Source organism: Oncorhynchus keta, chromosome 1 (assembly GCF_023373465.1).
Source record: "Oncorhynchus keta strain PuntledgeMale-10-30-2019 chromosome 1, Oket_V2, whole genome shotgun sequence".
NCBI classification, from domain to species: domain Eukaryota; kingdom Metazoa; phylum Chordata; class Actinopteri; order Salmoniformes; family Salmonidae; genus Oncorhynchus; species Oncorhynchus keta.
In genome coordinates this window covers 95,338,260-95,360,153 of record NC_068421.1, presented here as the reverse complement: position 1 = coordinate 95,360,153, position 21,894 = coordinate 95,338,260, and the positions used below count along the sequence as shown (strand labels likewise).

Genomic DNA, 21,894 nt, shown 5'->3' with positions numbered 1-21,894 from the left:
CCTAGATATTTTTTTTTGTCAATGCTACAGAATGATTTACACATTGGTAGGGCTGTTTAACTTGTCCATAAGAACACTCAAGATATCAGTTATATATATTAGCCTTTTATAAACTGATATTATAGCCGTATCAAGTGTAGTGTTGTTATTTCATCTTGATAATCTGGGTAAACACAGACGTATAGCCTGCCTTAGTAACTATAGTACAGCCTGCCTTAGTAACTATAGTACAGCCTGCCTTAGTAACTATAGTACAGCCTGCCTTAGTAACTATAGTACAGCCTGCCTTAGTAACTATAGTACAGCCTGCCTTAGTAACTATAGTACAGCCTGCCTTAGTAACTATAGTACAGCCTGCCTTAGTAACTATATTACAGCCTGCCTTAGTAACTATAGTACAGCCTGCCTTAGTAACTATAGTACAGCCTGCCTTAGTAACTATAGTACAGCCTGCCTTAGTAACTATAGTACAGCCTGCCTTAGTAACTATAGTACAGCCTGCCTTAGTAACTATAGTACAGCCTGCCTTCACTGAGTAACTATAGTACAGCCTGCCTTAGTAACTATAGTACAGCCTGCCTTAGTAACTATAGTACAGCCTGCCTTAGTAACTATAGTACAGCCTGCCTTAGTAACTATAATACAGCCAGCCTTCACTGAGTAACTATAGTACAGCCTGCCTTAGTAACTATAGTACAGCCTGCCTTAGTAACTATAGTACAGCCTGCCTTCACTGAGTAACTATAGTACAGCCTGCCTTAGTAACTATAGTACAGCCTGCCTTAGTAACTATAGTACAGCCTGCCTTCACTGAGTAACTATAGTACAGCCTGCCTTAGTAACTATAGTACAGCCTGCCTTAGTAACTATAGTACAGCCTGCCTTAGTAACTATAGTACAGCCAGCCTTAGTAACTATAGTACAGCCAGCCTTCACTGAGTAACTATAGTACAGCCTGCCTTAGTAACTATAGTACAGCCTGCCTTAGTAACTATAGTACAGCCAGCCTTCACTGAGTAACTATAGTACAGCCTGCCTTAGTAACTATAGTACAGCCTGCCTTAGTAACTATAGTACAGCCTGCCTTCACTGAGTAACTATAGTACAGCCTGCCTTAGTAACTATAGTACAGCCTGCCTTAGTAACTATAGTACAGCCTGCCTTAGTAACTATAGTACAGCCAGCCTTCACTGAGTAACTATAGTACAGCCTGCCTTAGTAACTATAGTACAGCCTGCCTTAGTAACTATAGTACAGCCTGCCTTCACTGAGTAACTATAGTACAGCCTGCCTTAGTAACTATAGTACAGCCTGCCTTAGTAACTATAGTACAGCCTGCCTTAGTAACTATAGTACAGCCTGCCTTAGTAACTATAGTACAGCCTGCCTTAGTAACTATAGTGCAGCCTGCCTTAATACCTACAGTATAGCCTGTCTTAGTAACTATAGTACAGCCTGCCTTAGTAACTATAGTACAGCCTGCCTTAGTAACTATAGTACAGCCTGCCTTAGTAACTATAGTACAGCCTGCCTTCACTGAGTAACTATAGTACAGCCTGCCTTCACTGAGTAACTATAGTACAGCCTGCCTTAGTAACTATAGTACAGCCTGCCTTAGTAACTATAGTATAGTTTGCCTTAGTAACTATAGTGCAGCCTGCCTTAGTAAATATAGTGCAGCCTGCCTTAGTAACTATAGTGCAGCCTGCCTTAGTAACTATAGTAAAGCCTTCCTTAGTAACTATAGTACAGCCTTCCTTCGTAACTATAGTGCAGCCTGCCTTAGTAACTATAGTACAGCCTGCCTTAGTAACTATAGTATAGCCTTCCTTAGTAACTATAGTGCAGCCTGCCTTAGTAACTATAGTACAGCCTTCCTTCGTAACTATAGTGCAGCCTGCCTTAGTAACTATATTACAGCCTGCCTTAGTAACTTTAGTACAGCCTTCCTTAGTAACTATAGTGCAGCCTGCCGTAGTAACTATAGTGCAGCCTGCCTTAGTAACTATAGTAACTATAGTGCAGCCTGTCTTAGTAACTATAGTACAGCCTTCCTTCGTAACTATAGTGCAGCCTGTCTTAGTAACTATAGTACAGCCTTCCTTCGCAACTATAGTGCAGCCTGTCTTAGTAACTATAGTAACTATAGTGCAGCCTGCCTTAGTAACTATAGTAACTATAGTGCAGCCATGTCTTAGTAACTATAGTAACTATAGTGCAGCCATGTCTTAGTAACTATAGTAACTATAGTGCAGCCATGTCTTAGTAACTATAGTAACTATAGTGCAGCCATGTCTTAGTAACTATAGTAACTATAGTGCAGCCTGTCTTAGTAACTATAGTAACTATAGTGCAAGGCAAGGAGAAAGGACGTGAGGTATTACGGAAAGACGAATTGAGATGGAAACGTTCCCACAGTTACCTGGTTGATACATCTCCATAGACTCCGCCTCCTGCTTGATTTTGACCCCTGTGTGGGCGGAACCTCCGCTGCATGCTGCCGTGCTGCTGGCTGCGGGCTGGGTGGGGGAGGCGACAGTATTGGCCATGGAGGCGGGGCCAGGGGGTGTCACGGCCATGGCGGCCGACAGGGCAGAGAGGTGGGTATTGGAGCTGGGCTGGGAGAGGGGTGGAGGACCACGGGGGGCCAGCAGGTTGGAGGGGATAGCCTGGGCTGGGGAGGGGGGTGGAGGACCACGGGGGGCCAGTAGGTTGGAGGGGATAGCCTGGGCTGGGGAGGGGGTGGAGGACCACGGGGGCCAGCAGGTTGGAGGGGATAGCCTGGGCTGGGGAGGGGGGTGGAGGACCACGGAGGGCCAGCAGGTTGGAGGGGATAGCCTGGGCTGGGGAGGGGGGTGGAGGACCACGGGGGGCCAGCAGGTTGGAGGGGATAGCCTGGGCTGGGGAGGGGGGTGGAGGACCACGGAGGGCCAGCAGGTTGGAGGGGATAGCCTGGGCTGGGGAGGGGGTGGAGGACCACGGAGGGCCAGCAGGTTGGAGGGGATAGCCTGGGCTGGGGAGGAGACCACCTGCTGCTCCACTCCTCCCTGGGAGGGTAGAGACTCCACTGCAGCCATGACTGGGACTGGAGGAGCCACCATGGTCATGTGACCCTCTGCTTTAGGCTTCACTCTGACAGGGAGAGAGAGAGGCTTGTTAGGATTTGTCCCAAATGGCACCCTATATATTTCACTACTTTACCAGATCCCCATCTAGACAATAGGGTGCCATCTAGGATGTTTTATTTTTTATTTAACCAGACGGGGGCTGGGATAAATTTAAAAAAAAAAAGAAACAACATGTAAATATAGGACAAAATACACATCTCGACAAGAGAGACGACAACATGGCAAGGCAGACAACACAGCATGGTAGCAGCACAACATGACAACAACATGGCAAGGCAGACAACACAGCATGGTAGCAACACAGCATGACAACAACATGGCAAGGCAGACAACACAGCATGGTAGCAGCACAACATGACAACAACATGGCAAGGCAGACAACACAGCATGGTAGCAACACAGCATGACAACAACATGGCAAGGCAGACAACACAGCATGGTAGCAGCACAACGTGACAACAACATGGTAGCAGCACAACATGACAACAACATGGCAAGGCAGACAACACAGCATGGTAGTAACACAACGTGACAACAACATGGTAGCAGCACAACATGGCAAGGCAGACAACACAGCATGGTAGCAGCACAACATGACAACAATGTGGTAGCAACACAGCATGACAACAACATGGTAGCAACACAGCATGACAACAACATGGTAGCAACACAACATGACAACACAGCATGGTAGCAACACAACATGACAACGACATGGTAGCAACACAACATGACAACGACATGGTAGCAACACAACGTGACAACAACATGGTAGCAACACAGCATGACAACAACATGGTAGCAACACAACATGACAACACAGCATGGTAGCAACACAACATGATAACAACATGGTAGCAGCACAACGACATGGTAGCAACACAGCATGACAACAACATGGTAGCAACACAGCATGACAACAACCTGGTAGCAACACAACGTGACAACAACATGGTAGCAACACAGCATGACAACAACCTGGTAGCAACACAACATGACAACAACATGGTAGTAACACAACATGACAACAATGTGGTAGCAACACAACATGACAACAACATGGTAGCAACACAACATGACAACAACGTGGTAGCAACACAACATGACAACAACATGGTAGCAACACAACAACAACATGGTAGCAACACAACATGACAACAACATGGTAGCAAAACAACATGACAACAACATGGTAGCAACACAACAACAACATGGTAGCAACACAACATGACAACAACATGGTAGCAAAACAACATGACAACATGGTAGCACCACAACATGGTAGCAGCACAACATGACAACTACATGGCAGCAACACAACATGACAACAACATGGTAGCATTACATGCAGCCATGTAGGAGGCCATGTAGGAGGCCATGTAGGAGGCCATGTAGGAGGCCATGTAGGATGCCGTCTAAACCCATTACAGGACATGCATGACCCAGGCTTTGAAAGGAGGCCATGTAGGAGGCCGTCTAAACCCATTACAGGACATGCATGACCCAGGCTTTGAATGAGTGATGGATTATTCTCTGAAGGATCACCCTGCAGGTCTAGGTGGTCCTGCTCCTCTCACTCCTCCCTCCACTCTGCTGCTGGTAGCCTCACCAGGCCCTGCCGGGATCAGATTCTTACCAACACCACACCTAAACACACGCACACGCACGCGCGCACACACACACACACACACACACACACACACACACACACACACACACGCGCGTTAGGCGAAATGCCTGCAAATCGCAACAATCAAGTTATGTATTTATCTTCTCCTTCTGTTTTTATGAGCGTTTATGTCTTTTTTTGGGGGGGCTCGTCTCCGTCTCTCCTTCTGCTCTGTGGTCACCAAGCCCCTCCAGCATTTCAGTTTCATTCTGTAACGTGCGAGCTGTCTAGTCTTGTGTTTTAGATATTTGCAACAAGCATAAAAAAAAATAGTCATTAATATAAGCAATTGGGGCAACTTGTTCCAACTCAGATGAATAAGCATCATTTTTTTTTCCAGACAGGCCAGTTGATTTCAACAAGTAAACAAAGTGACCCAGGCTGTGTTGTTCAGAGACCAGACAGAAGGACAGTGTATTCACAATTGTTCAACTGTTCCATCTTGTTAGCGAGCAAAAAGATTCAAGTTGGCTAGACTTTAAATATAAAAGACGAGCTGGCTTCTTGGTTGTTATGGGCTTGAGAGATTGTTAATGAACAGGGCTTCTCCAAACCTTTTCACTCAGCCCCCCCTTCCGGCATCGGGAACATCCCGGCCCCCACCACGTCTATTTCTATGGGCACAAGCACTGTTCATGACACCAACTGTTCACCCCCCTCTTGTTGGCGGAGAGAACATTTTGCAGTTTTAAAGCTAATTTTCTTGCAATTCTACACATTTTGTCATGTGGTGCAGAGAACACTTTGCAGTTTTAAAGCTAATTTTCTTGCAATTCTACACATTTTGTCATGTGGTGCAGAGAACACTTTGCAGTTTTAAAGCTAATTTTCTTGCAATTCTACACATTCTGTCATGTGGTGCAGAGAACACTTTGCAGTTTTAAAGCTAATTTTCTTGCAATTCTACACATTTTGTCATGTGGTGCAGAGAACACTTTGCAGTTTTAAAGCTAATTTTCTTGCAATTCTACACATTTTGTCATGTGGTGCAGAGAACACTTTGCAGTTTTAAAGCTAATTTTCTTGCAATTCTACACATTTTGTCATGTGGTGCAGAGAACACTTTGCAGTTTTAAAGCTAATTTTCTTGCAATTCTACACATTCTGTCATGTGGTGCAGAGAACACTTTGCAGTTTTAAAGCTAATTTTCTTGCAATTCTACACATTTTGTCATGTGGTGCAGAGAACACTTTGCAGTTTTAAAGCTAATTTTCTTGCAATTCTGCACATTTTGTCATGTGGTGCAGAGAACACTTCAGTTTTAAAGCTAATTTTCTTGCAATTCTACACATTCTGTCATGTGGTGCAGAGAACACTTTGCCGTTTTAAAGCTAATTTTCTTGTAACTCTATATGTTTTGCCATGTGGTGCAGAGAACACTTTGCCGTTTTAAAGCTAATTTTCTTGCAACTCTATATGTTTTGCCATGTCTAATGTGTATTCATGTGACATTTGAGTGGCTTGAATAATACAACAAAATATATGGGCTTAAAAAAAAACAACGTTAGCTGACATGGGCTAGTTGATCTGGACATTTCTGACACGCTTGAAATATCTCTCTAAGTTCCCGCGCCCCCTGCCGACCCCCGCTGTTTCAGTAGGTGGTGTTCAGCAGGCCTGACACAGAAGACAACAATGAGGTCCTATCTAAACTGTTTTATTACACAGTTCCCTAATGAACATGACCCTGGGCTCAGAGGCTCAGTCACCCTTCATTGGCTGGCAGATTGATTGATCGACTGATTGACTCACCCCTCATTGGCTGGCTTCTTGCGGAGGATGCTGGGTCGAGGGGAAGAGACCAAAGTGGGCCCTCCGCCTCCTACTCCGCCCTGGGGGTGTGTCTGTACCATGGTAGCAACGGGCTGTGCGGCGCCAAACGGGCTGCCCATAGGAGCAGCTACAAATGTACTGCCGTCAGCCAATACCATCCCTGTAGAACAGACACAGGTTCTTATCATCATAGATTCGACCAATTACCATCCAATACTATCCCTGTAGAAGAGACACAGGTTCTTATCATCATAGATTCGACCAATTACCATCCAATACCATCCCTGTAGAACAGACACAGGTTCTTATCATCATAGATTCGACCAATTACCATTCAATAACATCCCTGTAGAACAGACACAGGTTCTTATCATGAGCTATAGATTCGACCAATTACCATCCAATACCATCCCTGTAGAACAGACACAGGTTCTTATCATGAGCTATAGATTCGACCAATTACCCTTCAATAACATCACCTTCAGCAGACGCTTTTATCCAAACATATATTTTCGTAAAATATTTTCAGTATGTGTTTTCGGGTCCCTGTGAGTCATATTCAATAAGCGGCTTCTTGAGGCCATGTTTAGCGTTAGTGTACTGTAGATTACCAGATGGTTTGGCCTCAGGCTGCTGCCCTGCGATTGGTGCCTGCTGAATCCCCTGTGTCCCGACTGGACCGGAGCTATGTAACCCCTGCACTCCCATTGGTGCAGGCTGGATGCCCTGGGCTCCAATTGGTTGAGGCTGGATTCCCTGGGTGCTGATTTGTGCAGACTGTCGACCAATCCTGTCCACGGCCATCAGCTGCATGGGGTTGAGGCGAACGGCAGTGGCCACGGCCACAGCAGGCTGGCTGGGCAGAGCAGAGCTCGGGGTCTGGGGCGTCACTGAGGAGAGGGGGGGTGTCAGTCAAAGCAGACTTGCGACATGATGCCAACTGATCCTTAAGGTATTCACTCTTTTATTTTTTAATTATTACAATTATGATGATTTTTTTTTAATGTCTTATACATTTTTTCCTCCAATTATTATTATTATTGTTATTAGTTTTAATTATTACCCTTTTTTAATTATATTTTTAAGTTATATATATTTTTAATATATATTTTATTTTTTATTATTTATTACAAAAAACACAAGGAAGGAGAAACACTACAGCATCAAGACACTATCAACCACTACAGCATCAAGACACTATCAAACACTACAGCATCAAGACACTATCAACCACTACAGCATCAAGACACTATTAAACACTACAGCATCAAGACACTATTAAACACTACAGCATCAAGACACTATCAAACACTACAGCATCAAGACACTATCAAACACTACAGCATCAAGACACTATCAAACACTACAGCATCAAGACACTATCAACCACTACAGCATCAAGACACTATCAACCACTACAGCATCAAGACACTATCAACCACTACAGCATCAAGACACTATCAACCACTACAGCATCAAGACACTATCAAACACTACAGCATCAAGACACTATCAAACACTACAGCATCAAGACACTATCAAACACTACAGCATCAAGACACTATCAAACACTACAGCATCAAGACACTATCAAACACTACAGCATCAAGACACTATCAAACACTACAGCATCAAGACACTATCAAACACTACAGCATCAAGACCCTACAGCATCAAGACACTATCAAACACTACAGCATCAAGACACTATCAAACACTACAGCATCAAGACACTATCAAACACTACAGCATCAAGACACTATCAAACACTACAGCATCAAGACACTATCAAACACTACAGCATCAAGACACTATCAAACACTACAGCATCAAGACACTATCAAACACTACAGCATCAAGACACTATCAAACACTACAGCATCAAGACCCTACAGCATCAAGACACTATCAAACACTACAGCATCAAGACACTATCAAACACTACAGCATCAAGACACTATCAACCACTACAGCATCAAGACACTATCAACCACTACAGCATCAAGACACTATCAAACATGTATCAGTCTTTCTACAGCAGAGCCATCCTTATGTGTGAGGGTGTCTACTACCACTATCAAACATGTATCAGTCTTTCTACAGCAGAGCCATCCTTATGTGTGAGGCTGCGTGTGCATGATAGTGATATAAAATATATGTCATAGTTTCCTTTTTCAACATCACAATCTTACTCTTTGTGTATTGGGCAACATATTCCCCGAGTCAATTCAATAGATATTTTTTTGTTGTTGTACCCAAGAATACATACATTATATGTATGTTAAGGTATTCACCTGGGTACTGTCTGATGGTGGACATGGAGCTGGTGATGGGGGTGTAGGTGTGTGTCCGGGGGTAAGGAGAAGAGGAAAAGGTAGGCAGGAAGTACTGGAAGTGCACTGGTACAGGCGGCCTGTCACTCCTAGCCTCGATGGTGACAGGGTTAGGAGAGGAGCGGTTGCCAGAGATGGAGATCAAGTTGGTCCTCTCAACAGGATAGTCTGATTGGACACGGGGGGAGGTGTGGGCTATGGGCTGGTAGTCTGATTGGACATGGGGGGAGGTGTGGGCTATAGGCTGGATCAGGTTGGTCCTCTCTCCAAGGTAGTCTGACTGGACACGGGGGGAGGTGTGGGCTATGGGCTGAGGTACCACTTTAGCTGTTGGTACAACACAGGTAGGGGGAGATATGATACAACAGAATACACTTCAGCTGTTGATTACAACACAGGAAGGGGGAGATATGATACAACAGAATACAGATAGAAATACTCTTTAAAGGACATCCAAATATAAAATAAATAATGAATGCAAAAAGCCCACTAGTGGGTTTGAATGTGTCTGAGTATTTTGTGCACTAGCTTTCAATGAATCTGAGTATTAAATCAAAAGTCGCTTAGGAGCTAGAAGCAGAGCGTCCATGTCTATCATGTCTTAGGAGCCAGAAGCAGAGCGTCCATGTCTATCATGTCTTAGGAGCCAGAAGCAGAGCGTCCATGTCTATCATGTCTTAGGTGCCAGAAGCAGAGCAGTCATATCTGTTGGCGCCATCTTACTCACTTATACAGGCTGTTTTACTCACCAACTGGGATGGTAGAGGTGGTCAGTGCTGTGGCGTGGGAGGAGTGTGTGGGCATCGTCATGGTGACGATAGTACTGCTGGTCATCTGGGTGTGTGGCGCAGTGCCTGAAAGAGGATCACGGGACAGAGAATCACGGGACAGAGGATCGCGGGACAGAGGATCACGGGACAGAGGATCACGGGACAGAGGATCACGGGACAGAGGATCACGGGACAGAGGATCACGGGACAGAGGATCATGGGACAGAGGATCACGGGACAGAGGATCACGGGACAGAGGATCACGGGACAGAGGATCACGGGACAGAGGATCACGGGACAGAGGATCACGGGACAGAGGATCACGGGACAGAGGATCACGGGACAGAGGATCATGGGACAGAGGATTATGGGACAGAGGATCACGGGACAGAGGATCACGGGACAGAGGATCATGGGACAGAGGATCATGGGACAGAGGATTATGGGACAGAGGATTATGGGACAGAGGATGCCATTTGTTTCGATGAGGAATCGTCAAAAGGACGACTGCACTTCCTGATGTGGCCTTGTTTTTTAGATTTGGTTCGTTAAGGAATCAAATCAAATCAAATCAAATGTATTTATATAGCCCTTCGTACATCAGCTGATATCTCAAAGTGCTGTACAGAAACCCAGCCTAAAACCCCAAACAGCAAACAATGCAGGTGTAAAAGCACGGTGGCTAGGAAAAACTCCCTAGAAAGGCCAAAACCTAGGAAGAAACCTAGAGAGGAACCGGGCTATGAGGGGTGGCCAGTCCTCTTCTGGCTGTGCCGGGTGGAGATTATAACAGAACGTGGCCAAGATGTTCAAATGTTCATAAATGACCAGCATGGTTGAATAATAGTAAGGCAGAACAGTTGAAACTGGAGCAGCAGCATGGCCAGGTGGACTGGGAATGTTAGCGGTCCATTCAAACGTGAGTTGGTTTGGGGTGTTGTGGTTTGATGTGGGTCTCGTGTGTTCGCAGACGGTAAGAGTTAGCCAAACGATTTAGCAAAATAGTGTACGGCCGTGGCAAAAGTGGTTGAACTTTGGATAGCTCATCTCCGGGGCTTAATTAGGGACCATTAAATCAAAATGGTGATTTGAAACAGGTGTAGGTAGACCTTACAGTGAAATGCCTACTTTTACAAGCCCTTTAACCAACAATGTAGGTTAAAAAAATATATATTTTAAAAAATTCAACAAATAAATAAAAGTAACAAATAATTAAAGATAAAGATAATAAATTACAATGTAAATGAGACAATATTTTCATTTGCACACCTTTTTTAGTTCTCATTAAATGCTTTCAAAATGTGTATAGAATTTATGGTTGGTTTGAGGCAGTGTTTCCGCCGTAGTCATTTGCATGTGGCGCTGCTCCGTGGCTAAATTATTGCCGACCACGCCCTAAAATATGGGACATAAAATATATACAAAATCGGACGATGCGCACTTTGAAGATTCTAGAACAGTCCACGTTAACGTTTCCTCTGCAAACAAAATGAGTTATGAACAGAAAAATCAGACTACCCCATTATAGAATAATCAATCTATTTACCTAGTCATGTGATGGTGTTATCATAGACAATAGTTGATCTATTTACCTAGTCGTGTGATGGTGTTATTAAACTAAACCAGACAATAGTTGATCTATTTACCTAGTAATGTAATGGTGTTATCATAGACAATAGTTGATCTATTTACCTAGTCATGTAATGGTGTTATTATAGACAATAGTTGATCTATTTACCTAGTCATGTGATGGTGTTATTATAGACAATAGTTGATCTATTTACCTGGTCATGTAATGGTGTTATCATAGACAATAGTTGATCTATTTACCTAGTCATGTAATGGTGTTATTATAGACAATAGTTGATCTATTTACCTAGTCGGCTTGTTGTTGTGTGTCCTATGCCAGATAAATATTCCTCTCGAAGCGCATTCAAGTTACGAGTGCCATAGGGAGGGAAACATGCATTCTGACAATCGCAGGGAAAAAAACAGACGTTTTAATGGCCTTGTTAGAAAGAGATGGGGAACCCAACTTTCCATTCCTACTCATTTCTCAACTCCTAAGCAGCCGCATGTTTAAACAGGTTAGGAATGAGTGCAAACGGGGAGAGTGGGGCTAAACGTAACATGGGTCAACTGGAGGGTAACATGGGTGAACTGGAGGGTAACATGGGTCAACTGGAGGGTAACTTGGGTCAACTGGAGGGTAACATGGGTCAACTGGAGGGTAACATGGGTCAACTGGAGGGTAACATGGGTCAACTGGAGGGTAACATGGGTCAACTGGAGGGTAACATGGGTCAACTGGAGGGTAACTTAGGTCAACTGGAGGGTAACATGGGTCAACTGGAGGGTAACTTGGGTCAACTGGAGGGTAACATGAGTCAACTGGAGGGTAACTTGGGTCAACTGGAGGGTAACATGGGTCAACTGGAGGGTAACATGGGTCAACTGGAGGGTAACATGGGTCAACTGGAGGGTAACTTGGGTCAACTGGAGGGTAACATGGGTCAACTGGAGGGTAACATGGGTCAACTGGAGGGTAACTTGGGGGAAAGACGCCACCCAACCTCAAAACATTTTTTTTTTTTTTTTTTTTTTGGGGGGGGGGGGGTTAGTGACTTAAATTGTGATGAGACAGATTATATTTTTAGTTGAGCAAGTTTAGTGGCAACCAGGGAAAGTATTGGATGGGGGGGGCGGGGGGTGAAGGGGTGTCTGTGAGAAGTACAGGCAGGGGGGGTGTTTTACCCCGGGTGGCGGTTTACCCCAAGTTACCCTAACATGTAGGCCTACATTATATTTACTGTTTATGTACGTTTTTTGGTACATAACATGTATCAATAGGATGCCAACTAGTTAAAATAATTACATTTGGGATCTAGATAATGATTAGGCCAATAGTGTAAATGCAGATAGACAACCGCATGCTTAAGCCCATTTATTTATAGCCATTAGCAATAATGCTATTTTCTAATAGCATATATTATAATACGGGCCATGCACAGGCTATATGCATGGTCCAATATGTTAAAATTATTTAAACCATTAGCCCATGTAATTGGGCTGATTTACGGGAAGGTAGAAATTATATTTAATATGGTTTCAGCATTATTTTATTTTTTATTTATTTTGGAGTAGAATGACCTTTTAAAATGTTTGAGTCACCCAGATAACATGAACTATGACAAAATGTGTAGAATTGTAGGAAATTTGCTTTAAAACAGCTAAATATTAGTCACTGCGGCTAACAGGAGGGCCTCTAAAATCTTTGGTCGGTGACAACACAATTTTGTTCCAGAAAAAACCCTGGTCAAACCTTGTACAAGTACCTGATAAAATAAAGGAAACACAGACATAAATGTGTCTTAAATCGGGGCTTGGTCCAGCACGAGCTGGAGTTGCCCACCCCTGGTTTACATAGGTGTCATGCTCATCCAACCATTCACTGACCACTCATGTGGTTTGGGGATAGCCATGGTAGCTAAAATAGTGGCCTGTCCAGCATTTTATACATGCCCCTAAGCATGATGGGATGTTCATTGCTTAATTAACTCAGGAACTACACCTGTGTGTAAGCACCTGCTTTCAATATACTTTGTAAGCATCATTTACTTTCCATTATTTCTGTCAGTTACCTTTACACTGTAATTTACCGATGGTCCCTAACTAGACCCATAGGGATATCCAAAGTGAACCCAATTTCACCACGGGCATTACGATCGGGTCGCATGCAGCTGCACTCCGAATTGATAATTACTGATGCTGTGGGCAGGATTGAAATAAACCCAACTTTAAATTTACGTTGTGACGTAGTCACGACCACAAACCTCACACACACACACACAAAAACAAACAAAAAATGTTTTGGACGAGACCGACTTCATGACCAAAATTATTCAATTTCCACTTTGTAGTCGATTTCGACAGTAGAATAAATGTTTCAGACTATTGATGCCACATGGGGACGTTTTCTAAATTAAGTCGATTTTTAGGGGATGTCGGCCTTTAAAAACGTCCATGTTATTCATCTTATTCATTATGATCGAAACAGGACGAACTGATCCGATATCAAGCACTCTTTGTAAATAGGAGTCCTAGAATGGTGACCTCGTAGAATAACACATTAGGGTGGTGTTACCTGTAGTGGTGGTGCCTGGGCCAGTAGTGGTGGTGGTGGTTAGAATAGGTGCCACCGTTGCTGCAGCAACCGGAGTCCCGGAACAGAAGATGGATTTCTGGAATAGAAGGAAGTGTATTTTCTTCTATTTTTCCTGTCAAAGTGTCACCAGAAAAACCTGACTTGAGGAGAACAACCATAGAACATCTTACTTGGACAGCGAAGCTATACATAAAAAAAAATATATATATATTGTACATTTGGCCATATACAGTACTCCACCATTTTGGATTTGAGATCAAATATTTCATATGAGGCGACAGTACAGAACGTCACCTTTTATTTGAGGGCATTTTTTACTGTTTAGAAATGAAAACCCCAAATCATATATAAAACACAAACACACACACAGTACCAGTCAAAAGTTTTGACACCTACTCATTCAAGGGTTTTTTCTTTATTTTTTTTACTATTTTCTACATTATAGAATAATAGTGAAGACATTAAAACTATGAAATAACACATATGGAATCATGTAGTAACCCAAAAAAAGTTTTATCAACAAAGGTACAGTCAATTGCTGATTTCTGAGGCTGGTAACTCTAATGAACTTATCCTCTGCATCAGAGGGAACTCTGGGTCTTCCTTTCCTGTGTCGGTCCTCATGAGAGACAGTTTCATCATAGCGCTTGATGGTTTTTGCGACTGCACTTGAAGTAACTTTAAAAGTTCTTGACATTTTTCAGATTGACTGACCTTCATGTATTATAGTAATGATGGACTGTTGTTTCTCTTTGTTCATTTGAGCAGTTTTTCCCATAATATGGACTTGGTATTTTACCAAATAGGGTTATCTTCTGTATACCACCCCTACCTTGTCACATCACAACTGATTGGCTCAAACACATTTTGAAGGAAAGAAATTCCACAAATTAACTTTTAAAAAGGCACTACTGTTAATTGAAATGCATTCCATGTGACTACCTCTTAAAGCTGGTTGAGAGAATGCCAAGAGTGTGCAACGCTGTAATCAAGGCAAAGGGTGGCTACTTTGAAGAATCTCAAATATAAAATATATTTTGATTTGTTAAACACTTTTTTGGTTACTACATGATTCCATATCTGTTATTTCATAGTTTTGATGTCTTCACTGTTATTCTACAATGTAGAACATAGTAAAAAATAAAGAAAAAGCCTGGAATGAGTAGGTGTGTTCAAACTTTTGACTGGTACTGTATGTGAGAATGCTGCTCATTGACTACAGCTCAGCGTTCAACACAATAGTGCCCACAAAGCTCACGGGGGCCCCTCAGGGGTGTGTACTTAGTCCCCTCCTGTACTCCCTGTTCACCCACAATTGCGTGGCCAAGCACGACTCCAACACCATCATTAAGTTTGCTGACGACACAACGGTGGTAGGTCTGATCACCGACAATGATGAGACAGCCTATAGGGAGCAAGACAAAAGAGCTGACTACAGGAAAAGGAGGGCCGAACACGTCCCCATTCTCATCTACGGGGCTGTAGTGGAGCAGGTCAAAAGTTAAGTTCCTTTGTGTCCACATCACCAACAAACTATCATGTCCCAAACACACCAAACCAGTCGTAATAAGGGCACAACAACACCCATTCCCCCTCAGGAGACGGAAAAGATTTGGCATGTGTCCCCAGATCCTCAAAAAGTTATACGTAAGGGACAATCAAGTCTGACATTTCTAAGTGGAAATTACTAACTTCAGAAGCCTTTTTTAAACCTCAAATACACAGTTAAACATTTCCTGCAAGTTAAAGATTTCCTGCTACAGGGAGATCAAATTAAGAGCCCACATCGGTACGTCTTCAAATGGGGAACTAGACATACAAAGTGCTTTAATTTATAAACAGTAAAACAGAGATGTAAAACAGAGATGTAAAACAGAGATGTAAAACAGAGATGTATATGAAAATACCCTCAAATAAAAAGGTGACATTCTATACGGTTGCCTGATACTAAACATTTGATCTCAAATCCAAAATGCTGGAGTATAGCGCCAAAGGTAAATATTTATCGTCAAAGGTTCTGACCTGTGTCATGGTGTGGGTAGGGGGCTGGGGTTTCTGCCCCCCTATAGCAGGGTGGGAGGGCAGGGTGATGCGTGTGGCTGTGTCCCTGGCCCCCTGGGGACGTTGGATACTGATGGTGGCAGGAGGAGGGTGGATGGTCAGCCCTGGATGCCTGGAGGAGGTAACACAAGACATCATCAACCCAACAAACGTTTAAAGTGGCATCAACAATCCACGATCCCTTTTAATGTGACATCATCAACCCAACATCCCTTTTAATGTGACATCATCAACCCACCATCCCTTTTAATGTGACATCATCAACCCACCATCCCTTTTAATGTGACATCATCAACCCACCAAGCACAAACACACATGTTGTCATTTACACAAGTGGTTAAAGGTAAGTACTATGGTTTATTTTCTCATTTATACAGGGGGTTTTAATTTGGGAGCACTGTGCAAAAAAAACTAAATCATATATTTGTTTTCTTTCTGTACCGTTGTTTCCCCGAGCGCAGATTTGTTAGCGTCGTGCTTGTACCATTACTACGGAGCAAATTGCTTGTTTTCCGAACCCAAACAGTTCAAAAGATCTGACACATATTACCGACACAATCTTTTTCCCCTCCTGTCATAAACCATGTCGCGGGCCGTTCTAAAACTTTACCAGTACATCCAAACATCAGTCATGTTACCTCATTAGCTAGCTAGCTAACGACCTGGTAACTTTACCAGTACAGCCAAACATCAGTCATGTTACCTCATTAGCTAGCTAGCTAACGACCTGGTAACTTCACAGTACAGCCAAACATCAGTCATGTTACCTCATTAGCTTGCTAGCTAACAACCTGGTAACTTTACCAGTACATCCAAACATCAGTCATGTTACCTCATTAGCTAGCTAGCTAACAACCTGGTAACTTTACCAGTACAGCCAAACATCAGTCATGTTACCTCATTAGCTTGCTAGCTAACAACCTGGTAACTTTACCAGTACATCCAAACATCAGTCATGTTACCTCATTAGCTAGCTAGCTAACAACCTGGTAACTTTACCAGTACAGCCAAACATCAGTCATGTTACCTCATTAGCTAGCTAGCTAAATTCCTGGTACCTTTACCAGTACAGCCAAACATCAGTCATGTTACCTCATTAGCTAGCTAGCTAACAACCTGGTAACTTTACCAGTACATCCAAACATCAGTCATGTTACCTCATTAGCTAGCTAGCTAACAACCTTGCAACTTTACCAGTACAGCCAAACATCAGTCATGTTACCTCATTAGCTAGCTAGCTAACGACCTGGTAACTTTACCAGTACATCCAAACATCAGTCATGTTACCTCATTAGCTAGCTAGCTAACAACCTGATAACTTTACCAGTACATCCAAACATCAGTCATGTTACCTTATTAGCTAGCTAGCTAACGACCTGGTAACTTTACCAGTACAGCCAAACATCAGTCATGTTACCTCATTAGCTAGCTAGCTAACAACCTGGTAACTTTACCAGTACATCCAAACATCAGTCATGTTACCTTATTAGCTAGCTAGCTAAATTCCTGGTACCTTTACCAGTACAGCCAAACATCAGTCATGTAACCTCATTAGCTAGCTAGCTAACAACCTGGTAACTTTACCAGTACATCCAAACATCAGTCATGTTACCTCATTAGCTAGCTAGCTAACAACCTGGTAACTTTACCAGTACATCCAAACATCAGTCATGTTACCTCATTAGCTAGCTAGCTAACAACCTGGTAACTTTACCAGTACAGCCAAACATCAGTCATGTTACCTCATTTGCTAGCTAGCTAACAACCTGGTAACTTTACCAGTACATCCAAACATCAGTCATGTTACCTCATTTAGCTAGCTAGCTAACGACCTGGTAACTTTACCAGTACATCCAAACATCAGTCATGTTACCTCATTAGCTAGCTAGCTAACAACCTGGTAACTTTACCAGTACATCCAAACATCAGTCATGTTACCTCATTAGCTAGCTAGCTAACAACCTGGTAACTTTACCAGTACATCCAAACATCAGTCATGTTACCTCATTAGCTAGCTAGCTAAATTCCTGATAACTTTACCAGTACAGCCAAACATCAGTCATGTTACCTCATTAGCTAGCTAGCTAACAACCTGGTAACTTTACCAGTACATCCAAACATCAGTCATGTTACCTCATTAGCTAGCTAGCTAAATTCCTGATAACTTTACCAGTACAGCCAAACATCAGTCATGTTACCTCATTAGCTAGCTAGCTAACAACCTGGTAACTTTACCAGTACATCCAAACATCAGTCATGTTACCTCATTAGCTAGCTAGCTAAATTCCTGATAACTTTACCAGTACAGCCAAACATCAGTCATGTTACCTCATTAGCTAGCTAGCTAACAACCTGGTAACTTTACCAGTACATCCAAACATCAGTCATGTTACCTCATTAGCTAGCTAGCTAAATTCCTGATAACTTTACCAGTACAGCCAAACATCTGGGGACACAGAAAGAAAGGGGATATCTTCTTCAGGAAGTCAATGATCACAGCAATGAATGAATGACAGATCTCTTGCATGTCGTCTTCACAGTTTAGCTTTTTATAATAAACAAATTTATTTACAGGGTTACATATTAGTTTCTAGAGCACAACACGTGCTTCAGAAGTAGCTGGGAATCATTTAGGCTATATCGCAATCTTATTTTTTAGTACTCCAAACTTTTTAAAGTTGGGAGCGCAAGTGCTTCCAATGAACATTTTTAATTTAGAGCCTTGACAATGAGTTCATCTGACTCTGGATAAGTACATAAAGGGCCAAAATCTCACACTATCCCTTTAATGCTAGTCTAGCTACTGGGCCACCTACCCATGCAGCACCTCTGCAGACTGGGTGAACATTGGGTTGATGACAGGGGACTGGTTCCGGGTGGCTGAGATGGGGACCACTGCTGTAGAGCTGGTGACAGGGGAACGAGACTGAGGACGAAGAGAGGGGGAGAATCACACTATGTTTCCCTGCAAGACTGACAACACAAACAATGATGAACACAGGAGTTATCCTCTGTTACAATGAGGTAAGTCAACCCCCGAGGGGGGCAGTCATTTCCTACAAATGAGGGAACAACAATGGTGTGTAAGTCAACATTTGATCTGTAAACCCTTCACAAGCCTCCCACCATAATAATGCAATTGAGCCGTAATAACACTGGGGTAAGCAAAAGCACCTGGTTAGACTGGTGGTTGACGTGATGTGCCGTGTGCTGAACGGGGCCTGCATTGGCCCCTGATGCTGGTCTGAGAACAGCAGGCCCTTTACAGCTGGACATCACTGCTGCAGCCACCGCCCCTGGAAGACAGACAGCACAATATAGACGAGGGAACATAATACAGAACGAAAGGCAGGAGGGTAAGAGCGCCCTCTAGAGGCCGAGCCAGAGAAGTGCGACAACGCGAGAAAAATAGAAATAGAAATAGAAATATAGTTTCCCCTCCGGCCAGTAATATCGGTTTAGGGTAAATGGGAAGTGAATGTTTGTTGTGAAACGGGTGGGTGTTAGGCCTCCAATCAAAACACTGGGTTTGGGAGATGGATTAGGGAGATGTAGTACGTACCTCTTGGTAGGTGAGAGGTGAATGTGTGTTGAGGAACAGAAGGAGATCTAATTATCTGGATATTAGCTGGCACGAGGTGATGCCGATTACTGGAGTGGCCCTGAAATAAGAATAGGTCAAAAACATCAGTCCCTAATAAAAAGGTTTTCCTGGACGCAGATTAAGTCTAATCCTGGATTAAAAACACATTTTCAACAGAGATAATCTACTGTTGTAGTTTTGATCCCGGACTAGGGCTTAATCTGTGTCCAGGAAACTGCCCCCTTATTGGCTCATTCATTAAAGTTATTAAAAAGCAATGATCACAAACAAAGGCCAAATAAGAATGTAATGATCACAAACAAGAGCCAATAAGAATGTAATGATCACAAACAAGAGCCAATAAGAATGTGATGATCACAAACAAGAGCCAATAAGAATGTGATGATCACAAACAAGAGCCAATAAGAATGTAATGAACACAAACAAGAGCCAATAAGAATGTAATGATCACAAACAAGAGCCAATAAGAATGTAATGATCACAAACAAGAGCCAATAAGAATGTAATGATCACAAACAAGAGCCAATAAGAATGTAATGATCACAAACAAGAGCCAATAAGAATGTAATGATCACAAACAAGAGCCAATAAGAATGTAATGATCACAAACAAGAGCCAATAAGAATGTGATGATCACAAACAAGAGCCAATAAGAATGTGACAGGCTATGTAGTCACCTGTTGTCCACTGATGGTTGCCACGGGGATGGAGGAGGTGGGAGCGATGTGGCTCTCCAGGGTGACAGTGATGTGGCCAAGCAGGGCAGGCTGCACCTTGGGAGGCAGAGGGAGAGGGATGTGACCCCCCTGGCCCTGGCTGGAGGCTGGAGCTGGGGCGATGAGACGACTGGGTAGCAGCGATTTCAGGGCAGCCTGAAGAAGGGAGAAGAAGAAAAAAACACCACAGAAAATATAGATTTGTTTCTATGATATTTGCTGTCCTAACACACATAGATTTGATTTAAGCTAGTGATAACATCTTTTTTGGTTCTATATTTTAGGACACTTTTGGGGGTATCAACTTTTCCTCCTTGACTGAGTGAGTTCTCAATCAGATGATGGCAGGGGAAAAAGGGATGTGTTCCTACTGTCGTGTATAGTTGGCTATACACCACAAACAGATCTGGGATCAGGCTAGGGAAGAGAGGGGGAAATGGGGTGTTCTAATTACCACCCTAATACCTTTATAGATAAAACAGATCTGGGATCAGACTAGGGAAGAGAGGGGGGAATGGGGTGTTCTAATTACCACACTAATACCTTTATAGATAAAACAGATCTGGGATCAGGCTAGGGAAGAGAGGGGGGAAATCAAATCAAATGTATTTGTCACATACACATGGTTAGCAGATGTTAATGCGAGTGTAGCGAAATGCTTGTGCTTCTAGTTCCGACAATGCAGTAATAACCAACGAGTAATCTAACCTAACAATTCCAAAACTACTACCTTATAGACACAAGTGTAAAGAGATAAAGAATATGTACATAAAGATATATGAATGAGTGATGGTACAGAGCGGCATAGGCAAGATGCAGTAGATGGTATCGAGTACAGTATATACATATGAGATGAGTAATGTAGGGTATGTAAACTAAGTGGCATAGGTAAAGTGGCTAGTGATACATGTATTACATAAAGATGCAGTAGATGGTATCGAGTACAGTATATACATATGAGATGAGTAATGTAGGGTATGTAAACTAAGTGTGCTTCTTTCAACTAGAGCCCTGGTCAAAAGTAGTGCACTAAAATAGCAAAAAAAAAAAAAAGTGCAATTGGGAGAAACAGCCATGGAGAGGTCTTACCTTCATCTGTCCGTCAACGAGGGCAGCAGTCTGGGCCTGCAGTAGTTGGACAGGAGGGTTGAAGACGGTGACAGGTTGACCAGGTGTACCTGCCTTGTTGGGCACCTGCTGGGACAGAGCTGGGACCGGGGACTGCAGGCTGTGGGTCTGAACCGGGACCTGAGGAGGGATGATGAGATAAGATTTTGACTTTGTGAGACATATCGGGGGTGGGTTCTTGGAACGGATTAAAGCCTAATCTTGGACTAAAGAGTTTGATGGAGATTCAGGACATAGAGCATTAGCCAATTAGCCTGCAATCAATGAGAAAATAGAGAAAGTGCAGTTTATGATATCTGTACATTATAGGTTGCATCCCTAATGGAGCCATCAAATACATGTACACTATCAACTAGACCTGGGGTACTCAACTCTTACCCTACGAGGTCCGGAGCCATCCTATCCCCTACAGCAAGGGTACTCAACTCTTACCCTACGAGGTCCAGAGCCAGCAAGGGTACTCAACTCTTACCCTACGAGGTCCAGAGCCATCCTATCCCCTACAGCAAGGGTACTCAACTCTTACCCTACGAGGTCCGGAGCCAT

The 21,894-nt window shown here is 43.2% G+C and overlaps 2 protein-coding genes and 1 long non-coding RNA gene across 3 annotated transcripts in view; 1 reads left to right on the top strand and 2 right to left on the bottom strand.

The window, feature by feature from the left end:
* The window catches only part of LOC118374204 (histone deacetylase complex subunit SAP130-like), a 55,617-nt gene that overhangs the window by 24,819 nt on the left and 8,904 nt on the right, over positions 1 to 21,894 (bottom strand). Inside the window, 14 exon segments of the mRNA XM_052467410.1 lie at positions 2,423 to 2,674; positions 2,978 to 3,132; positions 4,674 to 4,775; positions 6,539 to 6,731; positions 7,183 to 7,461; positions 8,866 to 9,231; positions 9,654 to 9,758; positions 13,819 to 13,915; positions 15,862 to 16,012; positions 18,717 to 18,826; positions 19,075 to 19,196; positions 19,463 to 19,562; positions 20,182 to 20,376; positions 21,310 to 21,468. Coding sequence (XP_052323370.1) covers positions 2,423 to 2,674; positions 2,978 to 3,132; positions 4,674 to 4,775; positions 6,539 to 6,731; positions 7,183 to 7,461; positions 8,866 to 9,231; positions 9,654 to 9,758; positions 13,819 to 13,915; positions 15,862 to 16,012; positions 18,717 to 18,826; positions 19,075 to 19,196; positions 19,463 to 19,562; positions 20,182 to 20,376; positions 21,310 to 21,468 — 2,386 coding nt within the window.
* Positions 2,632 to 3,140, top strand: LOC127908638 (uncharacterized). The gene is made up of 3 exons (XR_008067856.1): positions 2,632 to 2,711; positions 2,767 to 2,937; positions 2,994 to 3,140. It is a non-coding gene; the product is annotated as an uncharacterized LOC127908638 (long non-coding RNA).
* On the bottom strand, positions 3,145 to 4,666 carry LOC127908615 (keratin-associated protein 9-1-like). The gene is made up of 2 exons (XM_052467361.1): positions 4,107 to 4,666; positions 3,145 to 4,052 (listed from the first exon to the last, which is right to left on the bottom strand). Exons 1-2 carry the CDS (start codon positions 4,449 to 4,451, stop codon positions 3,279 to 3,281), a joined length of 1,119 nt encoding a protein of 372 aa, XP_052323321.1. The 5' UTR covers positions 4,452 to 4,666; the 3' UTR covers positions 3,145 to 3,278.